This window comes from Syngnathus acus, chromosome 17 (genome assembly GCF_901709675.1).
Source record: "Syngnathus acus chromosome 17, fSynAcu1.2, whole genome shotgun sequence".
NCBI classification, from domain to species: domain Eukaryota; kingdom Metazoa; phylum Chordata; class Actinopteri; order Syngnathiformes; family Syngnathidae; genus Syngnathus; species Syngnathus acus.
Window position 1 is genome coordinate 9,524,021 of NC_051102.1, and position 19,630 is coordinate 9,543,650.

Genomic DNA, 19,630 nt, shown 5'->3' on the forward strand with positions numbered 1-19,630 from the left:
TGATTACAACTGACAAAAAGTCAATTTCATGTATCCACTGGTTACTGCCACTTTTTTTTTTCCACATGTATGGTTCTTTTTGGCATGAGCTCAGTACTCATCACTGACTCATCACTACCACACTCTGAAGGGAAGCTTCAAAGTGACCCGGAAGACATGTTATCCTCTGTTAGTGAGATGTTACATCCACAGAGAGCATTCACAAGTGATTCTTAATTAAACATAATCAGTGCTGGCTTAGTCTGCATTTGTGTCTGGATAAGCCATAAGAGCTCTCCTGGGTAAAGTGAGCAGCAACACGCATGTGGGCCGATTAGCATGAGCTCCAGCCTCGGCGTGTTTTCCTCCCGCCGTCTGTCCTTGTTCGTCCTCGACACCCCAGTGACTTTCCTTAGTGTGGATTTTTGGGGGGGGGGGGGGTTTGTCCCGTGGTCGTTAAAGAACTCCCAAGTTGCAGCCGCTGTGCAGCCTCTGCGACTGACATTTGAAGCCCCGTTGCAATCGACTGACTCCATTCCGTGTTGCTCCTGCAAGAGGACTGGGAAAATATTCGAATTTGGTATTCAAAGTCTTAAATGTGTATTGGTAGGGGGGGGGGGGTATGTTTTATTACCGCTATGGCAGATGGATAATAACGCTTAAAAATGATAGACTACTTTATAATTATCAAATTTGGACAGCTCCAGGCAGGACTGCTGGGAGAGAGATGGTGAAAAGAGACAAAATAACACAGTCCAGAAACATTTAAAGATTGATGTCATGCAGCTTTCGCTTATTTTGTGATTGCTTTTAGTCATAGAGAAAAGCAAGGCTATTTTATTTCAGCATTTCCTTCGCTTGCTGAAGTTAGCCATAATTTTGGGGGGAGCTCCTATAATCCTATTCATCCATTTTCTGTCCTCATTTGGGTCAAAAGTGGGCCTGAGCCTGCTCAAGCTGACTTTGCGTTCTTTAAAAGAATAGTTTGGTTTCATCCATTTCAATGACTTTCATCCCCCGCAATCTCACACTCATCAAATGGTGTGATGTCTCACAAGAGATTTGATCTATTTCATGCAGGACCCAAATTCTGGGTCGCAAGGAGGTGAGGCATCTCACTTCATATTTTAATTTAGACAGAACAAAAAGCAATCAAGGCACTGGCATAAATAAACTACATTTACAATGACTCGGAGGAGCAGGACAAGATACGACCAGCACAGAAAAATACAAGCCAAGTGGCCGAGGGAGCTGATTGGTTGACAACAACAGGTAAAGACCAACCAAAACCAAACTACAAAATGAAAATATGAGTTTGGGAGTAAAAGATTCAACTTCACTCCATATACTTCCAAATTACAACATCATCGTGGCGTGGGCATCTGTGACCTCGGAGGAACGGAAATGGCCTTCTTGCAAGTGAATTCTCCCGTTTGGAGCGGATTACGGCCACCGCTCGGGATGACCTCATCGATTTGAAGCTAGCTCGCACGGCCGGCCGGCACCTGCGGCATCCTCGGGCCACACGTCTGCCTCCAATCATTGATGGAGCCTTTTCCTTTGTCGCCCGCGTGTTGCTCCTTGTGACTAAAAACACGATGAAATTCTCTTTGGAAGGTAGACAAATCACCTTAATGGGTTTTATCTCCATTTATGAAATTACCCTTTTAGCTTAAGTGCTCTGATGAATATGTTCAGAAACGGAAATTGTGAGGCTGAAGTTTGCCTCTTTTTTTTTTTTTATATCCTGCAGCCGTAATTCTCCACTAATATGACAGAAAATTACTTGGCATCCTGCCCCAAATGCTAGTTTAAAATAATAATAGCGAGCGTATCATAAACTTGGAGGTCACTCTGGACACAATTTCTAGTGAATGGAATTTTCTTGGATGGTGTTATTTTTAATAAGCCAGGAGAATGGCTTCCTGTTTTTTGTTTATTTCCACGCCCGCCAGTGTCATTTTGAGCTGAATGATGCTGAGAAGAAGGCTTGAGTCACAGCGGAAGTCCACATGGACCCACTGCAAGAAAATCTTTGAATTGTGAGTCATGCTTGAAACTTATTAAGTGTCCCAAGCGATGAGTGAATCTGAAAAATATTGGGATTTCTATTCAGGGAGGTCATTTCCATTTGAAAAAAGAAAAGATACCGTTTGTCGCTACAGTACATCGACTACACATGTTGTCATTTCCGACTACATCCTGTTGTTATACGAAAGGCAGAGCAGAGGCCACTCGACACAAAGAGCTTGCAAATACGTCTTCGCTGTGTGACGCTGGCTCAAGTAGCTCAAGAGGAGACCTTTTTCATTCAGAGCGGCAGCTGTGCATTTACGACTCGGCCACCCCACGCCGTCGCTACTACAAAACAGCAGCGCAACAAAACCCAAAGAGAGGGGATATGCAAAGCAGGCCCACCTCTGCCTGGAGCCAGCTGCTCATTTTGTTACTGTTGTTACTATCGGCCAGCCAACTCATCATTCCCAGGCAATTGAAATTAGAAGTTACTGAGACTCTATCTCAGTCAATATTCAGGTTGAGGTCAGATTTGCGCTTTGTAAAACGCATCTGTTCTGCAGTCAGTGTGAATTAGGCGTAAGATGCAATCTCCAGTTAGAAGACTACCTTTTTTTTTTTTTTTATTTAGCCGTGAGCTGGAACATTTCCCTGCTGACTCTGGCTGACCCTGTACTGTAGCCAGCAACCCGTCACAAAAGGCTCGATTCAAACCTTAACGTTCGCACCTATGGGAAATTTACAATCTTCAATTTCCATAACATGCACATTTTAGGAATGTGAGGAAGCGGCAGTATGCGAAGAAAAACACACGCAAGCACGGCGAGGACATTCAAAGTCGGCAAGCGTGAGACCAGATTCAAACCTTGCTAATGTTTAACGGAATAACATAAGGCCTCATTTTTGTTCAAGGAACACAAACATTATGTTGCTGAAATGTTTGCTATTCAAGCAGAACGTAGGCAGTCACACATGATCACACGTGCGCATAATTCCGCACGTTCACGTCACAAAAGCGTCGTAGACTTTGCCACTTTAGTCGACGAGGGAAAAGATCTATCATAACGTTGTCCTTTGGGAAGGAGATTGCAAGAAAAACACTCTGCAGGCTCAGAAATGTGATCATAAAGACCGAATACACATTCTTGCGTGTGCGTGTGTGTGATGCAAGTTCCATCCATAGTGTTAATTCAGTAGCTCGCAGGCATACATGCTGACACAATCCTATTATGTGACACAAAAGCCTGCTAAATGTTTCTAAGGCTTTGAATTTACGCCTGTGCCGAGTGCACGGCGTCATCTTAAGAATGTGCACCCTCAAGTATTTCTCCGTTAGGAATTAATTCAGTGTGCTTTTTAATTTGCCTGTGACAAACATTTTATAATTTTTTTTTTTTTTTTGTAGATGTCAAGGAAGGAATGGTGGCTGGGTGAGTTGCTCCTTGCATAGATACATGTGACTCTGCTGTCACCAGCTGGCTACAAAGGCAAACGCAAGCACTCCAGTACACCAACATGGCTGCTATTGTCCACATTCAACACAAGAGTGAGCAGTGAGTCTGTGCAAAGAATAAATCTTTACATTTCATCATCAGCTCACCACCACCACAGTCTCACAGACAGGTTTAGCTTGGAGAGCATCCTGTATAAAAAAATAAAATAAAATCTTCAACCCTATCCAATTTCAATTGTCCTGATTATGGGTGGGCGTGGCTAAAACAAAAGCCAGGTATGATCTTGGCCGAACTCATTTTAAAGCAGCAATTGAGGAACAGAGAATCCTCATTGCTTCAGATTTATTTCACCTTCTGGTCTTCACATCCGTAGCTACGGTCCTGATTAATTCTCTATTATGTGTACCTTTGACTTTTGGCTCTCGCACTTGTTTTCTCACTGAAGTTTCCTCAGAATTTCTGGAGCCGTAAATAGTCCCACAATCATTCAGGAGACATTTCACCTCGAGTGATCGGTGCAAGAAATTTCCCGCCGGCTCGCATCTCGCTCGGCCATGCAGTGATTCCATCCCATGGGGAGAGAGAAATTCCCACACATGACTGTGGCTTGCAGTCACATGACTAGAATTTGGCAACATGGGAAAGTTATTGGTCATTAGTGTCACACTCACTTAGGACAATAAAGTCACAAACAGCTGTCAGCCTTTAAAGCTTGAATGTTAACAATCTGAAAATTTACAATCCTCCTAAAAGCCCTAATGAAAGGCAAATAAGTGTTTTGGGAAATGAATGCTTGCCAATATTTCACAAATGAATTGCTTGTTATGGTGCGTTGAGCAGACGCAAACTAGTGACTTCCTGCTGGTATTCGACTGAGTTGAGAGGGTTTAAAAGTGTCACGCTGTCGCAGTACAAATGGCGTGCTGTGTCAAAACTTCCTTTCATCCTTCATGGGCTGTATTCGACACTGCAGTGGAACATGTTGTCTTGTTTTGGAATTGCAACCCATCAAACAAGAAGATCTGGTTAAAGTGTCACCATAGGCAGAGATTTTAGAAATAGTTTTAGAAATAGTTTTCTTTTAGAGATATTCTATACATACACATATACGTATTCATATACAGATACATATACGTATTCATATACATATATGTACACATGCATATACACTACCGTTCAAAGGTTTGGGGTCACAAAATTGTTTGGGTGACCCCAAACATTTGAACGGTAGTGTATATATTTATTTAGATAATTATTTATAGATTATATATATAATCTTCTGTGTAAAAAATCTTATAATATATATGTATACTTATATTCATAGATTATATATAATCTTATACAAATATGAAATATAATTTATAATATTTAATTCATAATATTTTATTATAATAATATTTACACTACCGTTCAAAGGTTTGGGGTCACCCAAACAATTTTGTGACCCCAAAGTTTTGAACGGTAGTGTACGTATACATGTGCAAATAATTATACAAATAATTATTCATATACAAATACATATCCGCATTTATACATATACCGTATTTTCCGCACTATAAGGCGCACCTAAAAACCTCCAATTGACAGTGCGCCTTATAATCAGGTGCGACTTATATATGGACCAATATTGAGCCACTACAGCAGGCATGTCCAAAGTCCGGCCCGCGGGCCAAATGTTTATATCTTATATATGGACAAAGTTTTAAAATGGGCCGTTCATTGAAGGTGCGCCTTATAATCCGGTGCGCCTTATATATGGACAAAGTTTTCAAATGGGCCGTTCATTGAAGGTGCGCCTAATAATCCGGTGCGCCTTATAGTGCGGAAAATACGGTACTACATATAACTACTATATACAGGCAGACAGTTTAGTGCTTGAGGTGATTCATTATAGTATGAAACTAAATTACTCTACGACATTACCACGGGTATTCTTTAAACATGTTCAAATAATGTCTGTCGTTGGTGCCAATTTGGACATACACAACAACTTGCAAAGCGGTGTTTCCATTCAGTCTTTCCTTGAATTTACCTTGCTTCGCTAAATGAGACGTGAAGCTAATGAAGCCACGTGTCCATTTGACAAAACGGCGCCCAACGCTTTGTGTGCTTTCAGAGCACGCGGCGAGCATGACTTGGCAGTCTAATGAGCAGCATGCACAGGTTGATTTTCTGAGAAGCACAGCCACCATTTCTCCACTTGCATGTTGCCAAGCAGGCTCTCAGAGAATGGGCTCTCAAGGTGCAACCAGATTAAGGCCAAAAAAAAAAAAAAAGGTTCAGGCCAAACGTCTGCTTGTGCATCTGTTTCACTCAAAATACTTATGTTGAAAATATAAGTCAACAAATGTTTCACTCTCACATGATGTCAATGTCATGAACCAGAACAACAGTAATGGGCAAGATTAAGAATTAATTGATTTACGCTAACAAGCTAACGTCACTCTCCATTTCCCTCACCACGATTCCCTTACATCACTTAAGCAAAACACATAACCGTGTTTGGACTCAATGTATCTCGGGTAGTATTCCCCATCCGTCTGCGGTTGGCAGCGGCCATGTTGCGCAACAAAGTCAATCTAATCAACCCGGCAATAAATATGGACGAGGTTGCGGCGCCCTCCTCGCTCTGAGGTGACATCTGTGCCTTGTTTACTGACACCTTCTGCTCCCGCTCAACCTATTGTGTCAGCCAGCAGTTATATTTCAGAATAAAAGTGAGCACATTAGCGCGATGCCTTTCCTCTAAATCATCTTTCTCTTCCATTTGCAGCAATGTACCCAATTAGCTTTGGTGTCGCACATCCTGCTGTTGCCTCCCCGCCGGCGCCTTTTGTTTCTGTGCTAGCGAGTCCAAACGTGTTAGCCTCCTGCGGTGTATTCTTTGGAAAACGTCTATTTTTTTTCCCCCCCTGACTCATAATTCATAGAAGAACGTAGCAAACATATTGACATGACGGCGGGCGGCGGTCATCGTTAGGAGAGAAAACGAGTGCAGCTCGTTAAAAAAACAAGTCATGCGTGCGTTTATAAAAGTCAGTAACATTAAAAATACATCTTGCGTTGGGCAGCCGGCAGGTGCGGAGATCTCCAGAAGGAGATGCCTGAAGCGGCGTCTTCTTTTCATGCGCCGTGGTTAATGCTGAGGCTGCTTAACATGGATTTGTCAACTTCGCTGCGGCAAGTCCGCATGTTCCATATCCACTTGACATTTGATAATACACAGATAGATAGCATCATGTGCATCGGCGGTGGGCCTGCGCTGAGCATTGAGATGCATCAGATGAGCCTCCCTCCACCTGCTCACTGGCTAAATATGCAGATGATGGATTCCCTGGCCAGCTCCAGATGGCTCTTGTTGAAAGCTGCCGTTGAGCAGACCAACTCACTTTTGACTTTCCAGTGTAGAACAATAAAGACATGATGAGAGTTGGAGGAGGTGGAAACAGAAGGCGGAAACTGTGTTTGGGCTTGGACGCCTTTCAGATGAAATCTTGGCTCATGTCAGCTGGGAAATGGAGTGACTATTTGGGAATTCCACAGTACGACCCCTCCCGCTCTTCCAGAAATGTGGCAATTCATTCAAATACTTCTTGCAGGAAGTGGTGACTATCCCAGGAGGATCAAGATTTTAACAAGAACAAAGATTGCGCAACATTTCGAGCCCCGATACTGAGTTACCCCGTTGTCCTAAAAAAAAAAAAACTTCAATAAGGGGAAAATGCGAGAATAGGTGTGGGAAAAGCAGTTTCGATCCTACAAATACAATCTCGATTGTGGATGAAGCTCAATTTTAGGTCAGCGTGATGTAATCCAACACCCTTTTGTATATTGTACAATTTAATTTCTGGGTCAGTCGTACTGTGATGCATCATTCGACAAACACAGCAATCACTCCTCACTTTGTTGGACGGTGTGTAAGCCAAGAAGCAGACGTTATGTGATATGAATTGTCCTTAACCTACATTTCCATCATGAAAGGAAATTTTGGAGAGCCATTCAATGCAACTGTGTCACTGGACATAATAAAACCACAGGACGCACAAATGTTCCGTTGGGTCATCGTTTCTGAGTAGAAATGGCGGAACAAACAGTGATCTCTATCCTGGACTGGATGGAAGTCAAAACAATTTACGCGAAGTGGAATCCAGAAAAGACCCAGTATTTTTTTTAATACATAAAAAAACATCATTGTGGAAAAGTCCACTAACCAGAAAAGTTACTTTTTAAAGCAAGTCATCGGTAAAATAACCGAGTTAGTGTTTCAAGCTTCCTCATGAGCACTTTGGACCGACTTGGTGTTTGTTAGACAGCGGTAGCAGATTACATACAAAAGAAATTCTGCGTATTCTTCCGCGAAGGAAATTGGCGCCCACACATTCACTGAATCACTTTTGTCCCTCACCTTACGTTTTCCTTTCCTCAGACTCAGTGACATACTTCCTCTTTTTGCTCAAAATAGATTTTTCAAAACAATCGGCTTGCTCAAACATAAGTCTATATTTATCGACGTTCTATCGAGGAAAGAAAGGAAGAAAAAAAGAATTGCTCATTCATCATTTGGTATTGATGCAGCCAGCATGTGGGTGACTTGAGGACGACTTGAACTTTTGTAATTCATTATAATCAAATCAAATCATCTCGGACCAAACAAATGTGTTGATTAATTCTATTGAATTTGAACAGTTTTGATCCCACATGAGCAAATTCAATTTACACTCTACTGGAAATTTTTGTTGCGCATAACATAGAGGAATAGATGACACACAGAAAAATGAGAGCGTTAGAGGGCAAAGGATATCTGGACTCGAGTCAAGTTTCAGGGGGAGCACACTGAACTTGCAACTATCTGCTCTGTGCGGGTGTAGTCTGCTCCCAAGTCTCCTCATCATCCCATCGCTCTTGCTCCGCATTGGCTGAGAGCTGTGATGTCACGGAGTGGACCACGCTATAAAAAAGGCCCTCTCCCGTGCAAGCGTCAGACAGACCGAGAGCTAGCCCACACGCAAACACACAACCAGGCCAAGCTCACTGGAAATATCCGCCAGCAAACCATCTCAACATGTGCCGAGGACTTGAACTATTGCCAGCCACCTGCCTGGAGAGGTAAGACATTTTTCTTCCCGTTCGGATGAGAAACGACAGCCCGGCTCATAATGCTTCGTTCTTTTGTCATTGTCATCATCGCAGGGCCAAGGAGCTGAAAGCTCTGTTTGGAAGTTTGCTGCACAAGTCGGATCACAGCATCCCCGTGCAGCCCAAAAAAAGTCACACTCACAGGTAAGGGAGATGATACTACAGAAGAGGAATTTTTTGGACTGAAGGATTGTTTTGTATTTATTTGGATGTTCCTCCTTTTTCTTGCAGTGTTGACGAGCAACTGAAATGGAAGGACTCGTTTGAAAAACTGCTGTCCAGTCAAAGTAAGCGCATGAGAACAAAAAGACAGGATTAAAAATGAAGAACAAAAATGCTAAACTATGTATTAGTCATAATAATAATCATTGTAAAATGAGCCCTGATGTCGTTTGAAATATGTTTTAACAGTTTGAATGTAAATCTGAAATATAACTGAGGAGGGAAAAGACGATTCATTGCTCTCATTTACATTTTGGTATTTTAACCCCAATTATTAGGTGATATTAAGGTAATCGTTGGAGGGAACTCTGCAATACAAAACAATAGCTGCTCTTAGGCTACTAACGTTCTATTTCTAGCGAGGCTCTCAGATAGCTAATCAACTCCGGCCGGCGAGGTCATTATGCTTATTATTGCGAGAGCTGCTTTGAAATATTTTGCCGTCCTTCCTCAGACGTCGAAAATAGCGTGACGCAGAGCATTCGATTGTTTCCGATGTTATTGGATTGTGCTTGTCGATTAAAAGGTCATGCTAACGTTTCTCCTCTCCTCCTTTTAGATGGTTTGTGTCTATTCAGAGCTTTCCTGATGTCGGAATTCAGCGAGGAAAATATCGCCTTCTACTTGGCGTGCGAAGACTACAGAACGGCAAAGCCCTCAAAAATGTCCGTCAAGGCCAAGCAAATCTTTGATGAGTTCATCAGCGCCGACGCGCCCCGAGAGGTAAGAGATCCAAGTGGGAATGTGATTTTGCGGTGATGTGGAAAAAATGACTCATTGATGATTCCTTCGCCAGGTCAACCTGGATCACGTGACCAAAGCCATCACCAAGGAGAACATTGAGCATCCCACCAGCTTAAGTTTCGATCTGGCCCAAGGCAAAATTTACACGCTGATGGAGAAGGACTGCTACCCTCGTTTCCTCAAGTCCTTGAGCTAGCAGAGCGAACAAGAACGGCTAAGCAACTTGATCAAGAACTTGTGTGATGTGACCCTTCACCAGATGTGAAAACGCATAAGCTAACAACGACGACGCCTAGCCGAAAGGCAGACGTCAAATATCCGAGCTGAGGACTCGTGACCAAGATTCGGCCGACCGGAGTCTGAGCCGAAGGACGTGAAGGTGCGAGGACGCGACCTGAGCTGCTTGAGAGAGACATGTGAACAAGTTGAAGACCACAGAAACGGACGTCGTCTTGACTTCGCACAACAAATACTAATTTATTGATTGTCTTTAATCGTATTTATATGGAAAATATCATTTGCTTTATAAGTGTTTTGTGAAAGAATCTTTTTTTTATTGCGCATGGCGAAATGAAATCCACCAATTAAAGGAAGACACAAATGTCTGAAATGGGCTACTGGCATGTGTGGCCTCTTTCCTTCCACTTGACCGAAAGAGAGTGCGTAGCGTGGAAGTTCTCACGAGAAGACGGTTAAATGTTCACGTCAGGACTACATAAATAACTGTACGTTGAAATATAGAATTTGTGTTTGTGCAAATACAAAAATCTTTTTTTATCCTTACAATTACACTTTTGCTACTATTGCCACACAAAAACACAAATTAAAGGCAGTGAAAGTCTGAAAGATTTTTGGGTTTAGTCATTTGAATAAATACATTCAGGTCAATTTTACTGAAATGAAATATTTCTTTTAAGCCCTTTCAAAGAGATTTGACACCTGACTGTCAGGTCTGTTTGCACTTAATAAAGTACCGTTTTTTTCCATGTATAATGCGCCCCCATGTATAATACGCACCCTAAAAATGGCATGTTGATGCTGGAAAAAAGCCTGTACCCATGTATAATACGCACCCAAATTTTGACTCCTACTTAAGTCCGTAAACGTAAAATTATTTCAGAAAAAAAGATCATCTTTGGGAACAACCGGATGTTAGTCTGCCGGTCAGTATCACTGCGCATGCGGTAGCAAACTCGATAGCGAAGAAATGTTTCGGATTTGTGTAGGGTACATTGTGACAGCAAACGAGCAGGTGATCGAGCAAGCGTCTGATACGAGAGCATTGTGTTCGTATGGAGCGTGTTTGAAGTGAACAGCAGAGAAGAAAGCGCATGTGTAATGGCGGCCTCCGTATGATATCCGGATTAAAAAAATAAAATAAATAAAATTGTACCCATGTATAATGCGCACCCCAGATTTTAGGACAATAAATTAGTTAAATTTTGCGCATTATACATGGAAAAAAACGGTATTTCCAAATTGCTTTTGATTCATCTCATTCATTTAAGGTGTCAGCGGAGGTGAAGAGCCGTCACCAGCAAGACAATGAGTCACCTAGTGAGCCTCGCACGGACCACTTAAAAGCCGCTCGCTGAGTCAGCGCCGCTTTGTCAGTCAGCGAGCTTTTTTCTTGCATTGTGCTTTATTTCATCCCACACGTGCAGACCGCCGAGGTGGAATCCTCGTCAAATAATCGAGGAGATGCGGGGGCACTCATTAACCCTCCTGACTCCCTTCTATAACCTCTTAGTCATCTCACACACACACAATAATGACTTTAAATAATCACTTAAAATTTTGGTGTGTCTCAGGCAGCAGGTAGTCTTTTTAGTCACGTATTTAATAAAAGGCCCAATTATAGGATCCAAGGAGGATTCTCATTTTTTTTTTTTTACACGTGGCTCGACCGACCCGCTTGCGTTTAAAGTCTGTCAAGGACGAGTTGACACGCTGCTTTAATTTGCTTTGAAATTATTTCACCCGAGGTGGCTGAAGTACTTACAATACGTACTTACAAGTACAGAACATTGCGTAAAAAGAAAAAAAAACGCAAGTACTCTTTCAATGCCGCAGCTTTGCAACGTTCTGTACTGACGAACAAAAGAAACTTTTTTCTAATTCTTACCATGGTAAGAATTAGAAAAAACACACGTGAGCTGTAGCTGCCCTAAACGATGTGCTCACATGTTTCATAAGAAACCATATAGAAGTGTTACGGGGGCGGACATGTTGTCGCCCACATTGGCTGAAGCCCGACTTCGACATCTGCTCCACGTGGACGCACGCCGAGATGAGGCGGCATCCTCATTTCAAAAAACCTATTTTGCACGTGGCTGCCGATTAATATCCTGAATATTTAAGTCACAACGGTTGGCAGGTTGCCAAGGCAACGCAGCATCGCAGAACAGATGACCTGCCTCGTGACCTTTTTTTTTTTTTTTTTCCCCCATTTCGGCTGCTTCTTTGTTTGTCGCTTGAAAATAATTTACCGGCAGGCGTCGTGAAGACTCCCCTGAGGATAATAACGTTTTAAAAACTAGTGTAAACAAGACTCGCTGCTATTGTTCCTTATTTGGTGATGTTGCCACATCAAATTGTCACATAATACGGCACATGGGGCAACTCATGCTGTAAGGCAACGTGCTGTGTAGGCCTACAGGAAACATAATGGCAAGGTTAGCGTGATATAAGTCAGGGCAGATTTTGTGTGTGGTTGCATAAAAACATCCATTCAAGGATGGCACAAAACCGCTGAACAAGATGTCATTTTGTACTTTTTTTTTTCCCCCCAAAAAAAATCAATACACTCTGAATTTTACCGGGACTGTTGACATACAAAAAAACCAATATCCTGACTCACGTTGTAGTATAAGTGCAAGTAAAACTTGGCTGCCATTTTGGTGAAATTACAATCTCCACCCTTGCATTGGGTTAGTAAAAAAAAGAAAATCTTTGGGGGGGGTCGGGAAATAAATCAAAGGGCCACTGAGTGTGCTTTAGTAGATCTCGAATGAGTTTACAAACATCAGTTTGTAATAGCGTCTCACACGCAAGCATCCCGTAGATATTTTGAGAAATCGGTTGAAAAATCGTCAGCGTGCTCAAGAATCGGTAATTAAATAGCCTCCCCGGTTCAAAACGCAAACTCGGAATGTTTTGATTTTGTGTTTCCCATGACTGCTGTGACCCGAAGAAGATAGGTAAATCTTCATGCCATGTTGTTTATCCAACTTTTTTAGATCCGCTCCAAACATTACGGCCTCATTTGCTGTTCACTGTTGAACTTTGACCCACATGCAAGCTTGGTCAATAAGATTTCAGGTATCCAGGAGGCTTTCGAGCAGTGGCCTTAATTGAATGGATCACTTTGTTTGATTTGGATCCCGGGAGCACTTAGTAAACGTGCGTGAGAGTGGCCGAAATGCCCCGTGACGTACGTACATTTACGTAAAGTATCAAAATAACATCTCGGAAGATAAATGCGCTTTCTCCAAGGAGCTGAAGCGTCTTACTTTTCCAACTCATTGTTGCATTTGAGGATGATGAAATTCATTAGAAAAGCCGAAGCATCCAGCTCTACTATAACACCAGAGGAAAACTGTTTACTCCAATTATAAAGCGTAATGGGCGGAGCTTGTGCCAGGTGGCAGTCAGCCAAAATGTTGGCATCCAAGACAGTAAGTATATCTTCTATTATTTAGGAACGAACGTCATGCACCTTAATACTCCATTGAGTCATTCAAGTGCGAAGGCCTCCTCGTGAACCCGTTTGAGTTCTCGCCATGTAATATCTCCAGAACATTTTGTTCCCTAGGAAGGTGACGGGGCCTTCTGCTCTTTTTGAACTTGAAATTAGATGTCATGAAGAAGGCCACATGACACAGGTGGTGAAGAAGCAAAGACTGCAAGAAGACTCATTAAGGTTGACCTGCAGTTTTCTGCTTGGTTCAATTGGACAAAGAGCTCTGCTGCCCTCTGCTGGGCAGCAACATGATGACATAAATGGACTCCTACAGTACTAAGACCACAGGCCAGCCATTTTCAACAATGAACATCACGCACACAAACTCTCAGTTCAACAAAGTCCACAAACAAAAACATAATAATTTAGAATAGCGTTTTTTCACTTACTATGCATGTTGCTTAGTGCGACTTCTGGCATTCCTTGTCTTGAATAATCCTCTTCAAATCTGGCTTGTATTCCATTGTTGCTCCTCGAAGCAATGACTAGTGAACCACCACAATGGGTGTGAAATCAAAATTTAAAGATAAAACATTTGGATAACTTGGGTGGACTTTTTGCTCTTGTAGAAATGGTATTTCCCTCATTTCATTTGATTCACTATTTGTCCATTGTATTGGAGACCAAAATTTCCACACAAAAAAAACTCGTTACCCAATGCAATGATTGAGAACAGAATACAAACAAGGTGCTGGTACAAATCAACTGAATTAATGACCAAAATGAGAACCAAAGTAAAAAAAAAAAAAAAGGCCAACACAACTCATGGGAGGAAAAAAAAAAACATGACATGACCTCAACAGGACAACGAAACAAGAACTGGACGAAAGCAGGAATTTAAATACAAGCCAAGTGACAAAGAGGAACACCTGGACAAGTCACAAGTGGCCGAGGGAGCTGATTGGTCAAACACAAGGGACCCACTAGATGAGAACAACAGGTGACCCAAACATTACAGCCAGACAATGGGACATATGGAAAACAAGGTAAATTCTAAATCAGAATCAAAGATAGATCTACCATCTTTGTTGTCTGAGCATTACCTGACGATGAATCTTCACTTTGTGTCGCTGCCCTTGCCGCTCATATGAATTTATTAAGGCTCATTTTCATGAAAGTATAACAGTGTTAAATCTTTACCCTGAAGAGCATCACGAATTTCCAGCACTGTGATGTCATAGCCAGTCGCAAAGCAAAATGGCCAGCCTGCTGAGAGGGATCAAACCAGGTGGATTGTTCTGCTTCATTCATATTCAGCAAAACATAAGTGTGGGTGCGCAGAACATATTGTACAGAACATTTCGGACTTCCCCTTGTAAAGGCTTGACTTCACCCTTTATTTCCAAAAACATTTTCATCTTTTACACTAATAGCCAATTCTATAGCATAACTTTGTCTTCTTCTTCTTCTAAACAGATTAACCTTACTAGGCCAGATACACAATTCCGAAAGAGCAGCCAGGACTGGAATGAAAACATGAAATGGCACCAACAAATACTGTACACAATAGCTGCAAACACAAAAGCTGCTAAATGACTGCAAGCATTAAAACCTGCACGAGTGTTTTTTTTTTTTTTTTGTCATTTACATGACCACATTTCAAGATGTCATGCGGTCTTCATTTTAGCTTACAATAAAGGAGGCAAGTTACAAAATATAGAAGCAGTGCCATGATGAATTTCTGCCTTGCAACCTTTACCCAACATCCACCACTGCCACTTTGTTCTTAAAATGAAGACTTTGCATTCCATTTGGAGACTATATTTTACACTTCTAAAGCAATTTATTAGAACAGGGATGTTTACACAAAGTTTTATAGTCATGTGGCTCAAACAGTCGTATAAAGGGGGTGGGGGGGGGGGTCAGCGACAAAACCTTCGGCACTGTCCAATGAACATTCTTGCTACACTTTAGCCCCTCTGAGCTTCTTCTTTCACAGGACGCGACTTTATGTTCTGTAGATCGTAATCGTTCCACAACAGCAGACATTGTGCCACTGCACTCATAAAATAACAAGAATAAAACACGCAGCAAAATGTGGTCTGCAGAAACGAGTGGACTCTTCAGAAATGAAGACCGAGAGCTTTTTTTGAGATGCGTTGGACTTGTGCGGTCGCCTCGCCCGGCCGGGCACCGGATGAAGGGGACCAATACTTTCTAAGAAACCAGCAGTCACAGTTGCACATTCAATCGCACGCTCACACTTTTGAACAGAAGAAATAAAAATAAAAGCATTTGTTTAGTGGTCCTGAATTTACACGTCGTACAGTCTGTATGAGCTAAGAGGACCAGCCTAAAGATACACACTTGCTGCAAACAGGCGGCACATCTGGATCGGGGGGATACAAAGCATTACTAAGCACTGGTCCACCCCCCCCAAAAAAAAACTATCCCGGCTATCCCCCCCACGAAAAAGAGGCATTAACTTTCACTGCACAACAAGCGAAAAAATCCCAAGCTGTTTCTTTTTTTGAGTAGGTTGTCACCGTTGCCTCACTTTGTGCCTCTCAAAAAGAGATCGTCAGGATGATAACAATTTTTAAAAAGTCACACTTCAGCTATCTAGTACAGGTTTCATATGTAGTGTAGTGCTACCACGTCAGTGTGTATCGTTACAGCGGGGGGGAAGTTCTCCAAAGTCTTCGACTGTAGGCCTCCATAAAATACTGTTGAAAGCCCCAAATCGCAGAAAATTCATCATTTCAAGCGGAACAAACCAAACTCGATGAATGAGGCATAATCGCCGAGTGAAAACCAATAAAAACATCCCTGCCTTCATGTTTCAAAATACAAAATGTCCGTGTAGCAAGAGGTCCTTTTTCCAACGTTTTTGTCGTGTTCGCTGGTAAAATCGAGTAGGGGATGACTGTCTTTTTTTGTCATTTGGGTTTCTTAAATATTTGAGAATGGGGTAAGCATGCAAGCCTTGTAAATGGGGGGGGGGGGGGCTGATGGAGGAGTCGGCCGGGGGAAACAAAGGAGCCTTCAGGCCAGGGCGGGGAAGGCCTCGGGGTCATCCACGTTGGGGACCGACACGCCACTTGCCTGGCAGGAAGAAAACAAGGCATGAGCTTGGGGGTCATTTCAGAAAAAACATGAACTGTAGAGGAAAAAGCATTTGTGGAAGAGCCCCATTGTCTCCTAACCCTCCCCTGCCCCCAGCAAGCTCCGCAGCAGCTTTTCCACATGGGTGCTTCTCGGTGCCGTAGCGAGCACATTTTCACCTTTGTTACCTTTTCAGAGCGGCCCGGGCCGCTGCGCACTGGCCTGCCGCCTCCCCCGCCGCGGGCCCCCCTGCCCCCGCGAGGGCCCCCGCGCCCGCGGCCGGGGCGGCCCAGGTCTCCAAAGTTGATCTCCAGCTGAGAGGTGATGTCGTTGGCCGGCTTGCGGAAGTGGTGCTCGGTGGATTCGTCCGCAGTGCCCTGTGCGCAGAAGAGCTGGAGTTCACGTGCCTTTTATTTGATTTGACAGCCAATGTGAAGTCGCGGGCACCTTTTGGTACAGGCTTTGCGCGTCGACTTCTGTTTCCGGGGCGTCAATCAAAGTTCCGACAGGCCTCTGAAAATTCAAAGAGAGGAAATGTCAACCTGGAGTTTTTTGAGCAAGACAGAGCGGTGGGGTTTTGTCAGGTCACAAAGATTGTGTTGACGGTTAAAGACCGGCTGGCACACGCAAAGGGGTGGGGGGGGTGCAAACATGACTGCCACCAAACTTTTGACGCTGTTTCTATTCAGTTGAAGTGAACTCACACGTGGAGGACTTTGAAAAACTTGACTTGGGCTTGCTTTTTTTTTCTTTCATCCGTTGGGGGAATATGTACACTTAAAGCAGGCGTGCCCATCTCATCTCAACTCACATCTTCGCTTTTGGACTTGTGCAGCACGTATCCTTTCTTCCACTGGCTGTCGGTACCCTCGTTGGCCTTGCGGATGTTGAACTCCACCTTAGTGCGCTCCTTGTCCTGCATGGCCTTCCACTCGTCCAGCGTCATCTCTCGGGGGCCTTCCGGTTTCACGTCTTCCGCCTCGTTCTCCCTGCCCAGCCGGTCGGTCGGTGCGACAAGTGGGAAGACGTCAAAACGGACACGGCTCTTAGTTCGGAACATGGTCGAGGAAAAGGTCAAGGACAATGTGAAAAACATGGCCGGGAACCGACAGGAAGTGAGCACTCACTTATTCTCCGAGCCGGCGGGCGCCTGCTCCTCACCCTCCGTGGTGGTCTCGGCAGCGGGGGCGGGGCTCGGTTCGGCCTCGCTGAAAGACATGAGAGCATCCGGTTTGTCTTGCCCGACCTTCGTTGAACCGAGTCCCAGATTTGACGGGTAAAACAAAAATGGAATTGTCACACGAGTCTAACTAGGAGTAGACCTTATTACAAGGTATTGAATAGTCACAGAGGCTGGCGATACCGGTCAGCGCTACTCGTCACTGGCTCCCTCTTGTAGCTATCAGGAAATAAATGGCTTGCATGGCTATATATACATTTTATAATATAGAAAAAAATATTGAATATTTTTCGTAGGTGAGCTGTGCTCGCGTGTGTGAGATTTTTCACCTGACTTGCTCCTTCACATTCCCCCAGTTGTGTGAGCCGCTGCCACTGCGCTTCTCGCTTTTCTGATTCCTGAGGCAAGACAAATAACAATCAGTGTGTGTGTGTGTGTGTGTGTGTGTGTGTGTGTTGCGTTTCCGGGGTTCAAAACAGAGTTCATAACTGCAACATAACTGGAAGTTTGGAATTAAAATGAAATTGTGTCACTCAAAGGGAAATTCAACAATCAAGACTCACAATTTGTCAGCGCCGCTGTGTCTGTCAAAGTCTCGTTTTCCGCGAGAGTCGAAAGCGTCCCCTCTGCCCATGCCCCGCCCTCGGCCTCCGCGGCCACCTCGGCCGCCGCCGCGCCCTCTTGGTGGTCGGTCTCCGAAGGGCCTGAAGACAAGCAACAAGAGAAGCTCGAACATGCTCTAGCAAATCGATCGGTCCACGTGGGGTGCTTCTCACTTCTCCGCAGGGAAGTCGGGGCCGTCTCCCTCGGCCGGTTTCTCAAAGCGTCGCTCTCGAGGGGGTCTGCGGTCTGGCCGTTTGTCTCCGGGTCGCCCGTCACCTTGGCCCCCCTGCTGCTGCGAGCCCTGGTGACCCTGCTGCTGTTCTGGCCGTCGACCCACTCGCCTCATACCTGTGAAGCGCACAAGCGGGTGTAAGCTTTGATGACATCCTTCATTTTTGTGATGTTGGTTTAAAGTCACGTACGTGTTTTGATGGGTCGTAACTTCAAACAGTTTCTTGGTGCCTTGACAACACAGGCTTTTTAGATGCTTTCTGACAGTTGGGAGGTTTTTGGGGATGTCTCATTTATAAAAGATTTAGATCGCAAATACATTCGATGCACCCTCACTATTATAAAAAACGGTTCAGTTCACCCTTGTGCGTCTCGCAAGCCACTGCTGAATTCACACATCTCATCAATTCGTCCATTCGGCAAACGTTAATAAACGTGCGTCCTCTCTGGTGTTTATGTCGAGACGCGCGCCGAGCATCATCCGGAGCAGCGCACACATTCTAACAGGATGCGTCGGTCACAGCGGACTTGCACGCACGAGACGCTGTGACCAGAAAGTCATCTCCGTGTGTCCTCGGACAACAATCATGCAGGCAGGCGGGCTCCGTGTTGACCTCCCGCCGAGTGACGCTGTCCAGCAACAGCTAGCATGCTAGAAGGACAGTTGAGCATCACACCCAACCACACACGGAGAGGTGTTTGTTTACCTTCTTTTTTCAGCGGCACCGGCGGTTGGGGCTCGTCCTTCTTATCCGCGAGCGTGTTCTTCCTATCCTTCTGTGACTCCTTCTTGGGCGGCTTGGAGGCTTGAGCGGCGCTCTTAGCGGAGCCAGCGGCGGCCGCCTCCTTCTTCTTGTTCTCGGCAGCTTTCAGGATCTCCGACGGGTCCGACTCGTCGTCCGGTAGCTGATCGAAGCGGTTGGTTACGACGCAGCCGAAGCCTTCCTGCAGGTGCCCGGGCATGATGGCGCCCCTTCAGCTGGATTTACCGCCGATTGGAAGAGGCTTGATGCGAGCGAGTCGCTGGATGCTGACACAAGATGGCTGGGAAAGCGGCCCCTTCTCTTCCGGTGCGAGACAACATCCGGGACACCGTGGGGGGGGGGGGGGGGGGGTACGCTGAGATGCGCGCGCACACACGCCTGCTATGTTTTTATTGACGTCACGTAGTGACGTACTCATGTCCTCAGAGAGTCATTTGCGTTTTAATTTCCCACGAGGAGTCATGTGATTAGAAAACAGCATTGCCCTAACATGGGCAAATATATTCAGGATTTG

General features: G+C 44.3%; 2 protein-coding genes across 2 annotated transcripts; one reads left to right on the forward strand and one right to left on the reverse strand.

Annotated features, from left to right (window-relative positions):
- Positions 1–8,346: 8,346 nt before the first annotated feature.
- rgs5b (regulator of G protein signaling 5b) lies at positions 8,347–10,038 on the forward strand. Its single transcript, XM_037276766.1, has 5 exons — positions 8,347–8,555; positions 8,640–8,729; positions 8,817–8,872; positions 9,367–9,530; positions 9,604–10,038. Exons 1-5 carry the CDS (start codon positions 8,512–8,514, stop codon positions 9,745–9,747), a joined length of 498 nt encoding a protein of 165 aa, XP_037132661.1. The 5' UTR covers positions 8,347–8,511; the 3' UTR covers positions 9,748–10,038.
- A 6,126-nt stretch (positions 10,039–16,164) lies between these two features.
- Positions 16,165–19,438, reverse strand: LOC119136919 (plasminogen activator inhibitor 1 RNA-binding protein-like). The gene is made up of 9 exons (XM_037275772.1): positions 19,060–19,438; positions 18,295–18,469; positions 18,082–18,222; positions 17,848–17,916; positions 17,466–17,546; positions 17,150–17,327; positions 16,786–16,851; positions 16,527–16,715; positions 16,165–16,338 (listed from the first exon to the last, which is right to left on the reverse strand). The coding sequence occupies exons 1-9, from the start codon at positions 19,313–19,315 to the stop codon at positions 16,279–16,281; spliced, it is 1,215 nt and encodes a 404-aa protein (XP_037131667.1). The 5' UTR covers positions 19,316–19,438; the 3' UTR covers positions 16,165–16,278.
- Positions 19,439–19,630: the final 192 nt, after the last annotated feature.